The sequence below is a fragment of the Urocitellus parryii genome, chromosome 2 (assembly GCF_045843805.1).
Source record: "Urocitellus parryii isolate mUroPar1 chromosome 2, mUroPar1.hap1, whole genome shotgun sequence".
Classification (NCBI taxonomy): domain Eukaryota; kingdom Metazoa; phylum Chordata; class Mammalia; order Rodentia; family Sciuridae; genus Urocitellus; species Urocitellus parryii.
In genome coordinates this window covers 41380843-41396288 of record NC_135532.1, presented here as the reverse complement: position 1 = coordinate 41396288, position 15446 = coordinate 41380843, and the positions used below count along the sequence as shown (strand labels likewise).

The 15446-nt window shown below is 36.4% G+C and overlaps 1 protein-coding gene across 1 annotated transcript in view; it reads right to left on the bottom strand.

The window, feature by feature from the left end:
• Cpb2 (carboxypeptidase B2) overlaps window positions 1–15446 on the bottom strand; it is a 52736-nt gene that overhangs the window by 1671 nt on the left and 35619 nt on the right. The window contains exons 7-10 of the mRNA XM_026381047.2: window positions 11140–11250; window positions 9871–9964; window positions 5133–5335; window positions 2527–2614 (exon numbers count right to left, since the gene is read on the bottom strand). Of these exons, the coding sequence (XP_026236832.1) occupies window positions 2527–2614; window positions 5133–5335; window positions 9871–9964; window positions 11140–11250 (496 nt within the window). The remainder of the gene's footprint in view (window positions 1–2526; window positions 2615–5132; window positions 5336–9870; window positions 9965–11139; window positions 11251–15446) is intronic.

The following is a 15446-nucleotide window of genomic DNA, read 5'->3' as shown; positions in this document are numbered from 1 at the left end:
CCCTTCTATTGATTTGTCTCTTCCAGGATCAATTCCATAGTGTCCCAATTACTATAGGTTTATAATATACTTGTTGGGGGCAAATTCTGTCTTACTAGTCTTATTTTCAGTATTTTACAAGCTCTTCTAAAATTTATTTTTCAAATGAATTTCAAACTCATTTAAGTGTTTATTGGAATTTTATTAAACATGAAAATTAATATTTTTTATATTTCTTTTCCATTCAAAACATGTAAGCTTCTCCTTTTGTCTTATTTTATATATATCAATAAAATTTTCTAGGTTTTTCAAATGGGTCGTATGAATTTATTATGTATTTGTGTGCACACATATATACCTAACAATAAATCCTTATATATAGTATGAATCTATATGTGCATGTGTATGTGTATGTGTATGTGTGTGTTTATACATACAGTCAGATCTTTTTTACTTTTTTTTTTTTTTTTTAGGTTTAGGGATTGAACCCAGGGCCTCATGCAGGCTAGGCAAGTGCTCTATCACCAAGCTATATCCCCATTTTATTTTCTGATTGTTCTTATAAATAAAGTTCTAGATTTGTGTATATTTCATTAGTAATCAGTCACCATACTTACCACTTTTATTTACTAATATTATTGTTTAATTTTCTAGTTTTTCAGATAAACAATTGTATAATATGCAAAAATGATAATCTTTGTCTCTTTCTATCTATAGATGGATAAACTATGGGATTAACTGAAGAGTATATTCATTTAAAAAGGCATAGATTCATTTCTTCCTTCAACACATTTCTGATAACCATGACCAATATCTGACATTTTTTCTTCCTGCCATTCCCCTGTGCTTACACACACATATTTATAGATGAATCCTGGGAGAATAAATATGTGGAGACAGACTGATGTCAGCATAACAGAAGGCTGCTCTATAAGCTTCTTCAAACTCAAGGCACTGTTGTTAATGCTATGGGGAACAATAATAGAGAAGAAGATGGGAACCAAGAAAGCTTTGAATTATGAAGATAACTGGGATTCCTCTGTAACAAGGCAAGGGCATGGGTCTAGGTTGTAAAGTCAGCAGTAAACCATTGACACCATGGAACAGAGATACCATGTTGATCAATGTGCCTGATAGTCTGGGGTAGAGAAAGTGGGAGATTCTGGGACTTCCCACTAATAGGGCATCTAGTGCTCAAGCAACTTACTGAAAATATACAAATGTGATTGGTTTTATCCTACCACACATCATGCTTGTTAAAGGAAACTCTAGGGCTTTGAATATATTATGTCAAGACCTTGTCATTTCTCCTCCCTGGACATCACTCTCCTGTATGTAGTGGCCACTTACTAGGTAGCTCTCCCAGAAATGTCTCCTGTAGAGAGGAACCTTCCCAGGCCACTTGAGCTAAGTAGGGTCTATTATCTACAGTCATTCTCAAACCTATAAGCCTATTTTATTTTCTTCAAAGCACTTTATGAAATTACACTATATTTTACCATTTATTTACACTAGGAGCTGGCAAACCTTTTCTGTAAAGGAACAGATGTTACATATTTTAGGTTTTGTGAGCCACATGGTCCCTGTTATAATTACTCAGCTCTGCTGACATGGAAGCCCTCATACTCAGTATGTAAATGAATGACCATGATGATATTCCAGTATACTTACTTATACCCACGAATATGAATTTCACATAATTTTCTTGTGTCAAAAAATTGTATTTTTCTTTAGATTCTTAAAATCATTTAAAAACAGGAAATAATTCTTAGCTCACAATTTTTATAAAAATAAACAGAAGGCTAGATTTGAACTTCAGGATGTATATAGTTTGCTGATACCTGGTTACATATTTATTTTCTGTTCATCTTATGCCATCTACCTTCCAGCTTCAAAAGGGAAAAATAAAAGCTGGGTTTGTGACTCAGTGGTAGAGCACATGCCTAGCACAGGTGATGCACTAGGTTAAATCCCCAGAACCACATAAAAATAAATAAAATAAAGGTATTGTGTCCATCTACAACAACAAAAAAAATTTTTAAAAAGGAAAAATTATTTTCTGTAATCCCATGGTGGGTACAATAGATTCTCTCAATAAATATCTTCCAGCAGAAATTAATCAAAAAGCATTCAACTGTAGTGAGATATGTGTTATACTCTTGAATATAAGCTGTTACGAAAAAACATCTATGATAAATGGCATCTCCTATTTGTATAATGTACAACATGCACAACCTTATGTAATGGCCCTGGGCATCTTATACATTCTTTCAATCCTTTATGACCTTTTTTCCTTTACTTAACTAGTATGGTGCCAATTCTATAATTCCTATTCTATGATTATAAGCATAATTCTTTAAATATCATTTTGGCTTCTTTTTGCTGTGATCATTTATTAATACAGCTTGTTAGTACTGTCACAGCTATTCTTCTATTTCTAATTATTGTAAAGATTCAATTTGGAAAAATTAAACCTACACATAAAAACTAAACACAGATTTCTTTAGTACCTCACAGTTTTCCAAAATTTTAGGAAGAAATACTTACATAAATTCTCTGAGCCACTGCCATGTGTATACCTGGTATTTTTATTAATACTCTCAATAGCACGAACTGCTTCACTGGCCACCAAAGACTAGAAGCAATAGGATATGGAATTTCAGTTCATGTGAAACTTTGAACCGGGAGAGGTAGAAGTTTCTAAAAACACAATCATATTAATTGAATCAAAGTGTTTATACAAAAAGTATGAATTTGTCCAAAAAGGAAAAATAAGGAGAATAATACAACAACTAAAACACGTTTTCCACTTCATGGCAATCACAACTGGGTGAACTTATCTTCCAATGCACTGCAAATTTGATTTAATTTACATAAAAATAATTTTCACATAACTTTTCAGGAACTCATTTATTATATGAAATGAACAATATATTCATGGGCTTGTAGTTATTCCATTCCTAGACAAAATTACCATCAAATTTTAAATCTAATTTCTCTAAACTTGCACATGCCCACTGCATGCATGAGTTACTTCTCACTCTTTCCAAAAACTCTTTTATTTTCTTCTTGTATAAAATGTTTAGTGACTTCCAAAGACTCATCAAGCAAAAAGGATTATGTCCTCAAGATGGAGCAGGATAATGACAAGTACCCTTTTGACTATACTTGGTTCCAACTTACAAAGATCTTTTCTGAAGTTTCCACTTAACCCCCATCTTTTCTGAACTAGCATTGGGACTAACATTATGTGTTTCACAATCACCAGAGGAACATCATTGGATATTATATTGTGACATTCCTTTGTTCAAAAATTACATTTAATGGAAACTAATTGTCTACATGACAAAATACAAATTGACTCTATTATTAAAACTCCTTTGCAAGTTGACCTCTTCTGTTTCCCGATGGTGCCACCTTCCATGCCTGCACCCTAGCAGCACCCTAAACATTTTTCCTGTGGGAAACACCATGTTCTCTGTGTGGAAAGTCCTTCTATAGAACTCCTCTTTTAATGCCTGGCTGAAATGGTACCTGTTCCTCGACTTCAGTGGCATTTTTAATTCCTGTTTCTTTACAGGAAGTCACTCCTTAATAGACTGCAAATTCTTCAAGAACTGGGGCTATTTTATCCTCTCACATATTTCAGCACTCCTCTCTTAATGAATTAGGGCCACCTCCTGCTCTCCCAGTAATCAATAAGTTCTGCTACCTGTGCCAAGGGTATAGATATTTGTGATATTTACTTATGACCAAGCTCCCTGATCACATGGAATTATCCTAAAGGGCAGTCTTACCAAATGCTTCTTTGAATATCTACTGAATACAGCATCGTATACATAACAACTCTCAACAAATATCTGTGCTAATAATAATGCAAAAATAAGGTAAGTCAGTTTCTTCCAAATCATGATACCCTTTAAATTCTTCAAAGGTAATACTAGTAAAGACTACCTTAAATTTTGCCTTTGAGAGGAAAAAAGGAAATCACAAGAGTCAGACATGGTGGCACATGCCTGTGGTCCCAGCTACTTGGGAAAAAGAAGAAATTAAGAAAGTTCCTCGAGTATCAAATATATTTTATTTAGAGACAGGGTCTCACTGAGTTGCTTAGGGCCTTACTATGTTGCTGAGGCTGGCTTTGAACTCGCAATCCTTCTGCCTCACCCTCCTGAGATACTAGGGATTATAGGTGTCCGCCACTATGCCCATCAAGATCAGACAATATTAATGCCATTATACTCTACTGTCTGCAAATCATCTACAATGAGGAATTGATTAAATGTAGCCACAATCCACCAAGAATCTTTGCATCCTTTGCCATCATCCCAAACAAGGAGCATCTGGGATCACAGAGTGGCAAGAGGATAGCAGCCTGTGTGGGTCCTTTTTGAACTTTTTCTACAGTCCACTGCATTCCAAAAAAAAAAAAAAAAAGAAAGAAAGAAAACAGACTCTTGGGGCTGGGGCTGGTGCTGGGGCTGGGGCTGGGGCTCAGCGGTAGAGTGCTTGCCTACCCACATGCGAGGCACTGCGTTCGATCCTCAGAACCACATAAAAATAAATAAAATAAAAGCATTGTGTCCAACTACAACTAAAAAAATATTTGAAAAAAAAAAAGACTCTTGCCTCAACACAGACATCGGAGTTTCTTTAATAGCACCACAACTTTGGGCATTAGGAGGTCAGTGTGTAAATTATTTCCACTGCTAATACTAAAATAATGACTGTAGTTCTGGGACTTAATCTATGGTGGACTGTCCTAGGAAACTAGTGACCCCAATGCACTTCCACAATTCCATAGACTCTTATGTTTGCTTATATGACTTCAAAAGCAGGTCAGTCCAGGTTACTGTAAGGCTGCCCTGACCTTCAAGGAATTTAATGTTTTCTTAGGGAAGCTATCTGCTTGAATGAAGTTCATGACCACCTAGTAAGGCTAGTTCTTTATCTTCCCTCTGTATCTTCTTTATCTTCCCTTTTCTGAGCCCTGACCCCAGGGAAACTCTTGACAGAGTTAAGCCATGATGTAAAATTATCTACCTGTTTGTCCTCTAAAGGAGAAAAATTTCCCCACAGTTTCTGACTCTTTAACTAAGTGTTATTTTATTTTTGAAATGCTAATGAGAAAAAAATCATTAAATAGCACTTACCAGTTCCTCATGGTCTTTGCTTTTGCTTCTATTATAGGAATATGGATATAGTATCTGCTGGGCATATGAATGCATGCTAATGTAAGCTTTAATATGGTTGATATTTCTCCTCAAGAAATCAGCCACTGCCTTCACTTCTGGTTCAGACTCAGGATAAAGTCCACAGTAGGTTTCAGAGCACGAAAAACTTGAGGCACCTTCCTCTGTAGTAAAATTGATAAAAAGGAATTTTAAGGGGATGTCCATTCTACTGTCATTTGGGTTGCCCTGACAATGTGTTATAATATCTGTGGTGCAGCAAATTCAGATCAATGGATTAGGTAAGTTATATTCCATGTATGTATAATTGGTCAAAGTACACTCTACTGTCATGCATACTTAAAAAGAACAACAACAAAAAAAGATAAATGGATTAGGGAGAGCTCTGGAAGGAACATATTTCTTGTGTCTAGTAAATGTTGTTCAAAAAGGCCTTTTCAAACCAAATATTTACATGCCCTCACAGCAGATCTTCTAAGTGTCATTCCCAGATCCTGTCTCCCTTGCTGCTTGGGGGCAGTCATCTCGCAAACTTGAGAAAGCCACAAGGAAAAGTCTCAGAGATGTCAGTCCTGCTTCCAAGCTTCTGGTTATGTGAAGAAACATAAATTGCATTTTCTTTCATCTCAGTTTGTCTGATATTTGCAGTTGAGAAATTGTTAAGCAGTATAAGCCACTAAAGAATAGCCTTCCTTGGGAACTCAATACGCAAGTCTGCCTTGTGTGTCACTTTTACCTTGCTAACATGGTTCGTAAATAAAATGGGATGCTAGTATTTGATGCAAGGATAATGTTTATTCATTCCTTTAAGAAAATAAAGTACACATCAGTTCAACACTCCTCCCTCTGTCCCTAATTCACAGGTGTGGAACTCTAGGGAGCCACATCTGACCCAAAGAATAATTCCCAGTTGAGAACAGTTGAGGTCCCAGAATTAGGTCTTAAACTTGTGCCTGCCAATTTGAATCCCTCCTATGATAACCTGAAATCGAGACTAAGATTCTAGTCTCAGTCCATCTTCTTTCTTGAACAAATTAGAAGATAACAATAGTCATATTACCAACTTACACCCAAAGAGCACATGCTAAGTGTCAAAAATTGTGCTAAGATTTATGGAATGTCTAATTTGATCCTCACAGCGACCCTATAAAGTATACACTGTTATTGTAGGAGATGTAAACTTGACACTGTTGGTGGTAACCATTGTTCACCATAAGAGGCTCTGCCACATATTGTTAAGCATCCAGTTACTTGATTCTACTCTTGACTTTCCCATTCAGGAGTCATATGGCCTTTGGTAGTCATTTTAAGCCTATCTATGCCTCTATTTTCTTATCTGAAAAATTAACGAGTATTGAATGAGGTTTAAGTGAACTGCATACATATGGTCTGTGTTCCATAACTGCTGCTATGTATCATTGCTATCATTATCGTCGTCGTTGTCATCATCATCATCATCACCATGGATTGGGACCCCCAAAAAGCCAGTGTGCACCACAGAGATGAAATGGGGAGAGGGAGGGATCACTTGGCTGCCCTACAGCGCTCCAAGGTCAGTTCCTGTCTACATATGAGTCCAGCTGTGTTCCTGCCATCAGGCTCCATGAGCTACTCCAACGTTCCGGCAGAGTCTTCCTTTTTAATGTGAGCATTTTCTGCTTTCTTCTTGTTATTTGAAATAAAAACAACCTTAAGCATTTTCCCCACAAGGAAATGGGCTGAACACCCAAGTCCTTTCCAAGTATTTTATCTATTTTTATTAAAAAATAGATTTTCTAGGCATTTTTATTTGTTTTGACTGGTTAAATCATTTTTGATAGTTCAGTTACCTTTAAATATCCCTGTCCATTTTTTCCTGGTACACAGAAGTACAAAATAAAGATTATTTATTTGGAATGGAGGTTGGAGAAGACATAAAAAACATTGAAAAGAGACACAGTCCCCTAATATAAATCCTCAGTCTAAGACTGTTCAACAGAAATATAATGCAAATCCCATATTTATCTTAAATTTTCAAATAGCCACTTTAAGGAGAGTCAAAAGAAATAGTTAAAATTAAGTTAGTATTATAATTCTTGAATGCTATGTGTATAAAGCCTTCACCACTTTAAATCAATGTAAAAATAATTCATGAAATATTCTTGTACTAAGCCTTTGAATTCCACTGTGAATTTCATACTCACCACATGTGTCAATCTAGACAAGGCTCAGTAGACAGACCTGATTAGAAGCTACTATACTGGTGGTAACATAAAAATCAAAATGGCTAAAGAGTGGTCAAATAGAGAGGAAAATCCTTTTCTGGGCCTTAGAGACTTGCTGACAGGGCAGACTGTCACACATCAGCTGGCACCTTGATCTTGGTCTTCTATCCTCCAGAACTGTGAGATGACACAGTCACCCAGTCTATGGGGATTTGTTCCAGCAGCCCTATTAGACTAAGACACCTCCCAGCAACCTACCCACTACCCATCTCCAACACACACACACACACACACACACACACACACACACACTTTTAATAGAGAAAAATAAAATGAGCATAAAAATGAATAGGTAGTCTTGATATGTCACTTCCTGTTAGTTCCATGGCATGATCTTTTAAGTAAAGTACCATATAGGCACATTCTGATTGTAGGGTCAAGGAAGAGATGAAATTCTTTCTTACAGTCTTGTTTGCATAGCACTGAAGAGATATTGGTGATTTTTGTTGTATTGGGAACTCTTGCTTATATGTTTACTGCTTGCTATTTCTGCTTTTAACTCTTGTGTAATGTAGTAAAACCACAGCCTGCCTAAAAGGACACTGAGATCTTTCTTGAAGACAATAACAGAATATATTTTGACTGCCTGGTTATTCAAACAAGAGGACACTGACTTCAATGTAAAAAGCACAACTGAGCATGCAAAGAGTTTGGAGGTAACATAGGAAGTTCTGAAAGCGAAATGACTGAAGAGAGATTGACTTAGAAGAATTTTGAAAAATTCAATCAGCCTAGGTTTATATCCTAGCTCTGGCTGTGGTTTAAATTAGTCTGTTCCTTTTGAAATCCAGTTGGAATCTAATCCTCACATAAGATATTAAGAGGTAGGACCTTTAAGAAGTGAGGAGGGTTTTGTTCTCATGAATGGGTTATCTTGAGAGTGGGCTTCTTGTAAAATCTATTTTGGCTACATTTCTCCGGGACTCACTGTCTCTTGCCGTGTGATGCTCTGTGCTGCTTCGGAACGATGCTACCAAGAAGATCATCATCAGATGTGACCCCTTGAACTCAACCCCAATGAGCCAAAAACGAACATCTCTTCTTTTTATAACTTTCCCAGTCCATAAATTGTTGTTATTAGCAACCTAGAAAGGACTACGATAAAACTTAACTTTTAAAGTCTATCTATGCTAGTTAAATCCAGGAGGTGAATATATGTGAACTGCTTGGCACTTAATAACCCTCTGTTTACTTAGATTATTTTTTACATGAGCAACTGCTGTTTGAGTCCCTGTACAGTTATCAATGCTACAGCAGCCTTTGGGCCTCTGTGAACACTCTTCTTCAGCAATCCCAAGGGTGGCTCTTAGTGGGACACACTGAGTGGCTGGTTCCCTCATGCCCATGTCAGGATTAACTACTCCTTCCTGTGTTCCTCCTGCATATGGAATTCCCAGGGCATCTAAATGCTTCCACAGGCTCATTAAAGCAATATTCTGTGGGAGCCCTTAATGTACCAAGCATCTTGCTAGGTAAAGGGTGATGGCCCCGCCCTCAAAGAGTTCTAACCTAGAAAGGCAAGGAAGTGAAGGAGCAAGGTGAGTGCCGTGTAGTGAGGCTGCCACATGTGCTCTGGGGTACTGGTGAAGTTCAACATCACAAATTTTTACTTCTTTTGAAGGAAATACATACAATCACATACTGCATTGTGCAAAAATGTGGGAAAATGAGTATGTTTCTCTGGGTGCAATAGCTTGTCCCTACAGAGCCATGTGTACCCATTTTCAAAACTACATTGATTTAAGCTCAATGTTCAATTTAACTTTGTTTTATAGCATTATAATGCTACAAGAAAAATAAAAAGATGAACTAATGCCTACCTCCCTGAGCATAGATTGTTCTCAAATCTTCAAATCAATAGTCACTGAGCATTTTAGCTCATTCAAATCAAAGAATGATAGATTTCCACTGTGCTTATCTTTTTATATTTTTTGCATTATTTTTAATTACTTGCTATTAGCTTCTTGCTAATATTCATAAAAGAATTTAAGAAACTGAATAGTGAAAACAAAAGGAAAATGTTTTCAAACACTATAATAGAAGCTAAATGTTTACCAGCACAATAGAAAAGAAGAAGTCCTACTGCCACCCCAAGTCTGTGAAAGGCTAAGTTATTTATTTACTAAGGAAAGGTCTTCAACAGTCACTTCCTTGTTATTCTAGGATAATAGAATCTTGGAATTCTGAAGCCAGAAGGGACCTTAAAGAACTGGTCCTACCTCCCTTTCCCTTAAAGATGAAGAAACATCAAGGAGGAAAGAGCAAAGTGACTTGCTGATTCTAGTCAACATTCATAGTATTACATTTACTTCAAAAGCTTATTATTTAAATTATTCCCCATTTCATATGGGGCTCCCCTGTAATTAGTTGGAATTCTCAGGCCTTTCTCACCCTCTTAGTGAAGAGACAATATTAGAAATAAGCAAGTAACCTACCACACCAGTGTTTGGAAGCAAAGTTCCTATTCAGGTCTGTTCCAATACAACGGTTGTTCTCATGGGAAGAACGGTTCTTTCTCCACATTCGATTCTAAGGAAAAGAAACAGGAACAGATAACCAAGGTGGTGTTTGCAGCTCAAGGAAAGACAGGACTTATGAAGCCCAAGGGCCAGGTTGGGTTTCCCTCTGCCCCCCCAACCTCTGTCTATCATCCTGATGCTGCCTCTGCAGCCTCCCCTGACATAACCCCCATTGTATCCAGGTCTCAGTCAGGTTCACTCCAGCTAGTTCAGTTTGAACCAAACAAAATGGTCACATTTGATGAATTTTGATCTATACAAAAAGAATTTTTTCATTTGTTTCCACTAGGCTGCTTATGAACCTTCTTGTTTAATCTTGTTTCCTTTAAATTAATTTTACACACAGGCTGATTTTGAGTTCCTTCAAAGAAAAGCAAAATATTTTAACTGTGTCTCAACTCCTAACTCTGAGTCATGAGTTTCGATGCTCTCTTTTGATATGTGTGTTAATTAGTCTTTTTCTTATTGAGATGCATGCTGAAATATGTATTAATGAAGTGATATTGTGTCTGGGATTTGCTTTGAATAATATGAGGAAGGTAAAAGTGGATGGTGCATACAGATAATACAGAGTCGGCCACGACTTGTGTTAGGGTTTGGATCCTAATTGTCCTCCTGTGTCCCATGTGTTACAGGCTTGGTTCCCAACCTGGGGGGCGATTGGGATTGGTGGAACCTTCAGGAGGTGGGGCCTAGTGAAGGAAGTCATTGAGTGAATGCCTGGAAGGGGATGTTGGGATTCCAGGTCTCCTCTTGCTCACTCTTTGCTTCCCAGTCACTATGAGGTAAGCAACCTTGCCCACCACATGTACCACCATGATGTTCTGCCTTGATAAAGGCCCCACAGCAACAAAGCCAAGTGACGGTGGACTGAAACCAGGAGCCCAAATAAACTTTTCCTTCTTTTAATTTGATTAAAATTTAATTTGATTGTCTCAGTTATCTTGTCAGAGTGATGAAAAGGTAACTAACAGGAGTTGACTGTACTTGAAGCTGTGTAATGAATACTTAAGAGGTTACTATATAATTATGTTCATTTTTATTTATATTTAAAATTTTCCATAATAGAAATTAATTTTTTTTCATAATAAGATCCTTATGCTAAGATTAAGGAATTTTCTATGAATAATTCAACCTGTAATTCTCATATCCCAGGCACGTTTTGCTTTCTTCACTTTCAGCTACCTTTTTCCACGAGTAGTCATAACCATCCACATTAATTACTGGCATAATGTAGAAATCCACGTGTCTTAGAAGATTGGTATACAGCTTTTCTTTTTCATAGAACTGAGTTACCTACAAATTAGAACAAATCCATTTAATAACATCTCATTTAAGTTCTTCTAAATTTAAGTCTACTTTTATATGTGATTTTCTTTTATTTTTTAAAAGAATCATTTGGCATGTTTCAATTTGTAGATTTAACTTTTGGGAAGAGTATTCATTAAAAGGATTGAATTAATGGTGGTAAATGCCCTGCACACAGTGTTCCTATTTAATGGAGGCAGAAAATAGAACAATACATTTTTTCATTCATTAATTAATTAGTTTATTTGCAGGGCTGGGGATCTAACCCAGAGGCTTGTTACATGCTACCACCAAAATATATCCCCAGTCTTTAATCCATACATTCTTTACAATTTCCTTCAAAAAACAGAAATAAGTATTTATTAAATCCCTCGACAAAGCAAAAACCTAAATTCAGTTCAGCTCCTCTTTCAATAATCCATATTAATCAGTACATATACTAATCTTGTCTTGTTCCCCCACCTGATTAGATGGTATTTTCTACATTGCCCTTAGAATTTGTTGTGAAGTTGAATGCTAGAATTGAGTGTTTTAAAATCAGTGATATTTTTCCTAGGCACTCAATCTAAGTTCCTAATATATATACCCTCTGAATCGTGTTCCTTTGTTTTAGACTCATACCCAGTTTCAAGTCATACATTTCAGCATTATCCAAGGGCATACACAAAGTCCATTCCAAGTGACCAAATATATAGGCAGGAGAACCAAAGAGACAAGTTCTGCCTGGTTAAATAAATTCAACTTGTGCAAATTTTTGTCTTAAATTTTTCATTGTGGCAACATTGCTCCATTTTAATTTGTGGTTCTGTTTATAATTGTTTCCTTAAACTTTACAAAAGATATTGATAAGAGGGCTGGGGATATAGCTCAGTTGTTAGTGTCCTTGTCTCACATGCCCCAGGCCCTGGGTTCAGTCCCCAGCACCACAAAAACAACAGCAACAAAAAACAGATATATTGGTAAGAAATGCTTTTTTCATTATTGACAAAGATTTTTAAATCCTACCTTAGCTATAGCAAAAACTGTTTCCCCTTTAAATACTTAGAATGCTATACCCATGTTTCCATTTAATAATCACAAGAGTCATTACAACTTTTTGCCAGGATAATTATTTATAAAACATGAGAGAAAGGAAAGAAAAAAATACAAGTTGTTATTGTTTTACTCTACTTCAGGTCAGAAACAGAAGCTGAATAAAAGGAAAGGAAATTTAGAGAATAAGAAAGCCATTTTTTAAATAGTTAAGCAAGCAGTTCAAAAAATTTTGCGTTACAAATTTGTAAATCTTTCTTGGTGTCATTTTTCTGCAGGAAGGTAGCATTTATCCTTAGAACAATATCAGGAGAGTCTATGACTTTACAATGTATTTTAAAAATGCATTTGTCATTTTAATTTTTCAATGTTTGCTGAATTTATAATAGATGTGCGATGGTGGATTTCTTTATTTGCATTGCTCTCTTTATTTTTCTACCTTTATCATTGTTTGGATGAGTCTTTCAGCAAAAAGTTCAGCTCTGAGAGATGATCAGGGTTGGCCCGGAATTTCTTTCTATATAGGCATGCTCTAGACAATGGGAGAGTGAGGACTGAAATAGTCTCTGCTGTGAGTGCCAAGCCCTGCCTTCATGTGAGCTGCAGTTGCCATCCCTGGAGTAGGGGAACCTATTTTTCCTTAAAGCAATTATTGTAATACAATTGACATACCAGAAAAATTCACTGTTTAAAAGTGTAAAATTCAGTGGTTTTTAGTATATTCACATAGTAAAACAACCATCACCAGTATTTAATTCAGAACATTTTATCCCCACCCGTCCACAAAACAATCCAAGTGCAATGGTGCCCGCCTGTAATCCCAGCAGTTTGGGAGGCTGAGGGAGGAGGATGGCAAGTTCAAAGCCAGCCTCAGCAAAGGTGAGGTGCTAAGCAATTCAGTGAGACCCTGTGTCTAAATAAAATACAAAATAGGGTTGGGGATGTGGCTCAGTAGTTGAATGAGTTCAATCCCTGGTACTCAAAAAAAAGAAAAAAATTCATGCCCATTAGGAATCATTCTCCTTTCTATTCCTTCCACAATCCTGGCCTTTGGCGAAAACTAGTCATCATTTTGCATGGTTTGCCTGTTTTGGACATTTCATGTAAACAGAAGCATAAAATATGTAGCTTTTTGTGCCTAGCTTCTTTTGCTTAGTATAATATTTTCAAGATTTATGTAAAGTGTAGCATGGATCAATATTTCACTTCTTACCAATGCTGAATGATGTATTATGGTTTACATATGAGGTGTCCCTCAAAAACTCATGCATGAGACAATGAAAGAAAGTTTAGAGATAAAATGATTGGGTTACAGAGAGCCTGAACCTAATCAGTGCATTAATCCACTTGAATGGATTAACTGGACAGTCAATGTAGGCAGGTAGAATGTGGCTAGAGGAGGTAGGTCAGTGGGCATGTGCCTTTGGGGTTTATATTTTGTTCTTGGTGAATGAAACTCTTGCTTTCTACTTCCTGGTGGTCATGTCCTGAGATGCTTTCCTCTACCATTCTTTTCTGCCATGATATTCTGTCTCATCTTGGGCCCAGAGCAATGGAGTTGGTATCTATGGACTGAGACTTATGAAACTGTGAGCCAACTAAACTTCTCCTTTAATAATTCTTGTCAGAACTTTTGGTCACAGTGACAAGAAAGCTGACTAAGACAACATTCCACCACATTTTGTTTGTATGCTCATAAGTTTGTGGACATTTGAGTTGTCTCCACTTTTTGACTATTATGAATGGTATTCTTATTAACATTTGTAAGCTAATGTGTCTAGTTACCTCACGTATACATATGGTAATTCTATACTGAACCTTTTGAGGAACTTTCAAACTGTTTTCTAACGTAGCAGCACCATTTTACAATCCCAACAACAATCAACAAGCATTACAATTTTCCCACTTTTTGTTATTATGTACCATTTGCTTTCATCCATCTTTTTTATTTTAGCCATACTAGTGAGTTTGATGTGGTAATTTGTTATGGCTTGGATTTGCATTTTTCTAATGACTAATGATATTGAGCATCTCTTCATGTACCATTTTAATTAGCCATTTGCCTCTCTTCTTCTCTATTCAGATTCTTTGCCCATTTTTAAATTGGGTTGTCTTTTATTGCTCATTTGGAAGAACTCTTTAAATATTTTGAGTATGATTCTTTTATCACATCTATAGTTAGCAATTTTTTTCTCCCATTTTCCCATTCTGTGAATTGTTTTTTGATATTCTGAATGGTGTCCTTTGAAAAACTCAGAAGCTTTTGATTTTGGTAAAGTCTCATCTCTCTCTCTGTGTGTGTGTGTGTGCGCGCGTATGTGTGTCTATGCTTCCTGTGTCATCTCTAATAAATCATTACCTAATCCAAGGTCATAAAGATTTACTTCGAAGAGTTTTCTTCTATGGGTTTTATGTTTTTAGTGTTTACATTTTGGTTTCTGATGCATTTTGAGTTAATTATTATATATGATGTGATGTAAGGGTCCAACCTCATTCCTTGGCACATAGATGTCTTTTTGAATCCCACTCATAGGCCTTATCCAGGGAGGTGGTAGGCCTGTTTAGGTGTACATTCAGAGATGAGGATCCAAAGCAAGTGGGAACTGGTGATGATCTGAGCTGCAACAGCAAGGTAAAGCCAGGATCTCAGGGGAGAGGTATGACTGAAAGGAAAGACAGAGGGAAGTGTGAATTGAGGGGACTTCTCGATGCTGTTGGAGGAGAGATGGGCCCTGATACAAGGTTGACCTGAACAGAGCAACTGAGTGGTTTTACAGCATTCTTGGGACTTTGGATATTTTCCTGACCTAGTTAAAGGGGAAAAAATTGGAGTGAACTTGGTGAATTGGCCAAACCTGTGTTCCTTTTCTAGCATTCTAGAGATTAAGGACAGAATTATATACAGACAGAGGAATTAAAAAAAATTCTTAACTGTGAATAATGTTATTGCTTTTTAAAATATTTCCAGATTTGACATTTTCCCAATTATTTTTACTTCGAAAATATAAATAATTTGATTGTGCCACTAAAGTAATGTAACCTATAAAATGCTACAAAATGTATGATTCTTAGTAATCTCAACTATGGTTAAAGACATGATTTTTAAAATAACATTTCAGGTAACTTGAACATATTCATATATCTAAAAATAA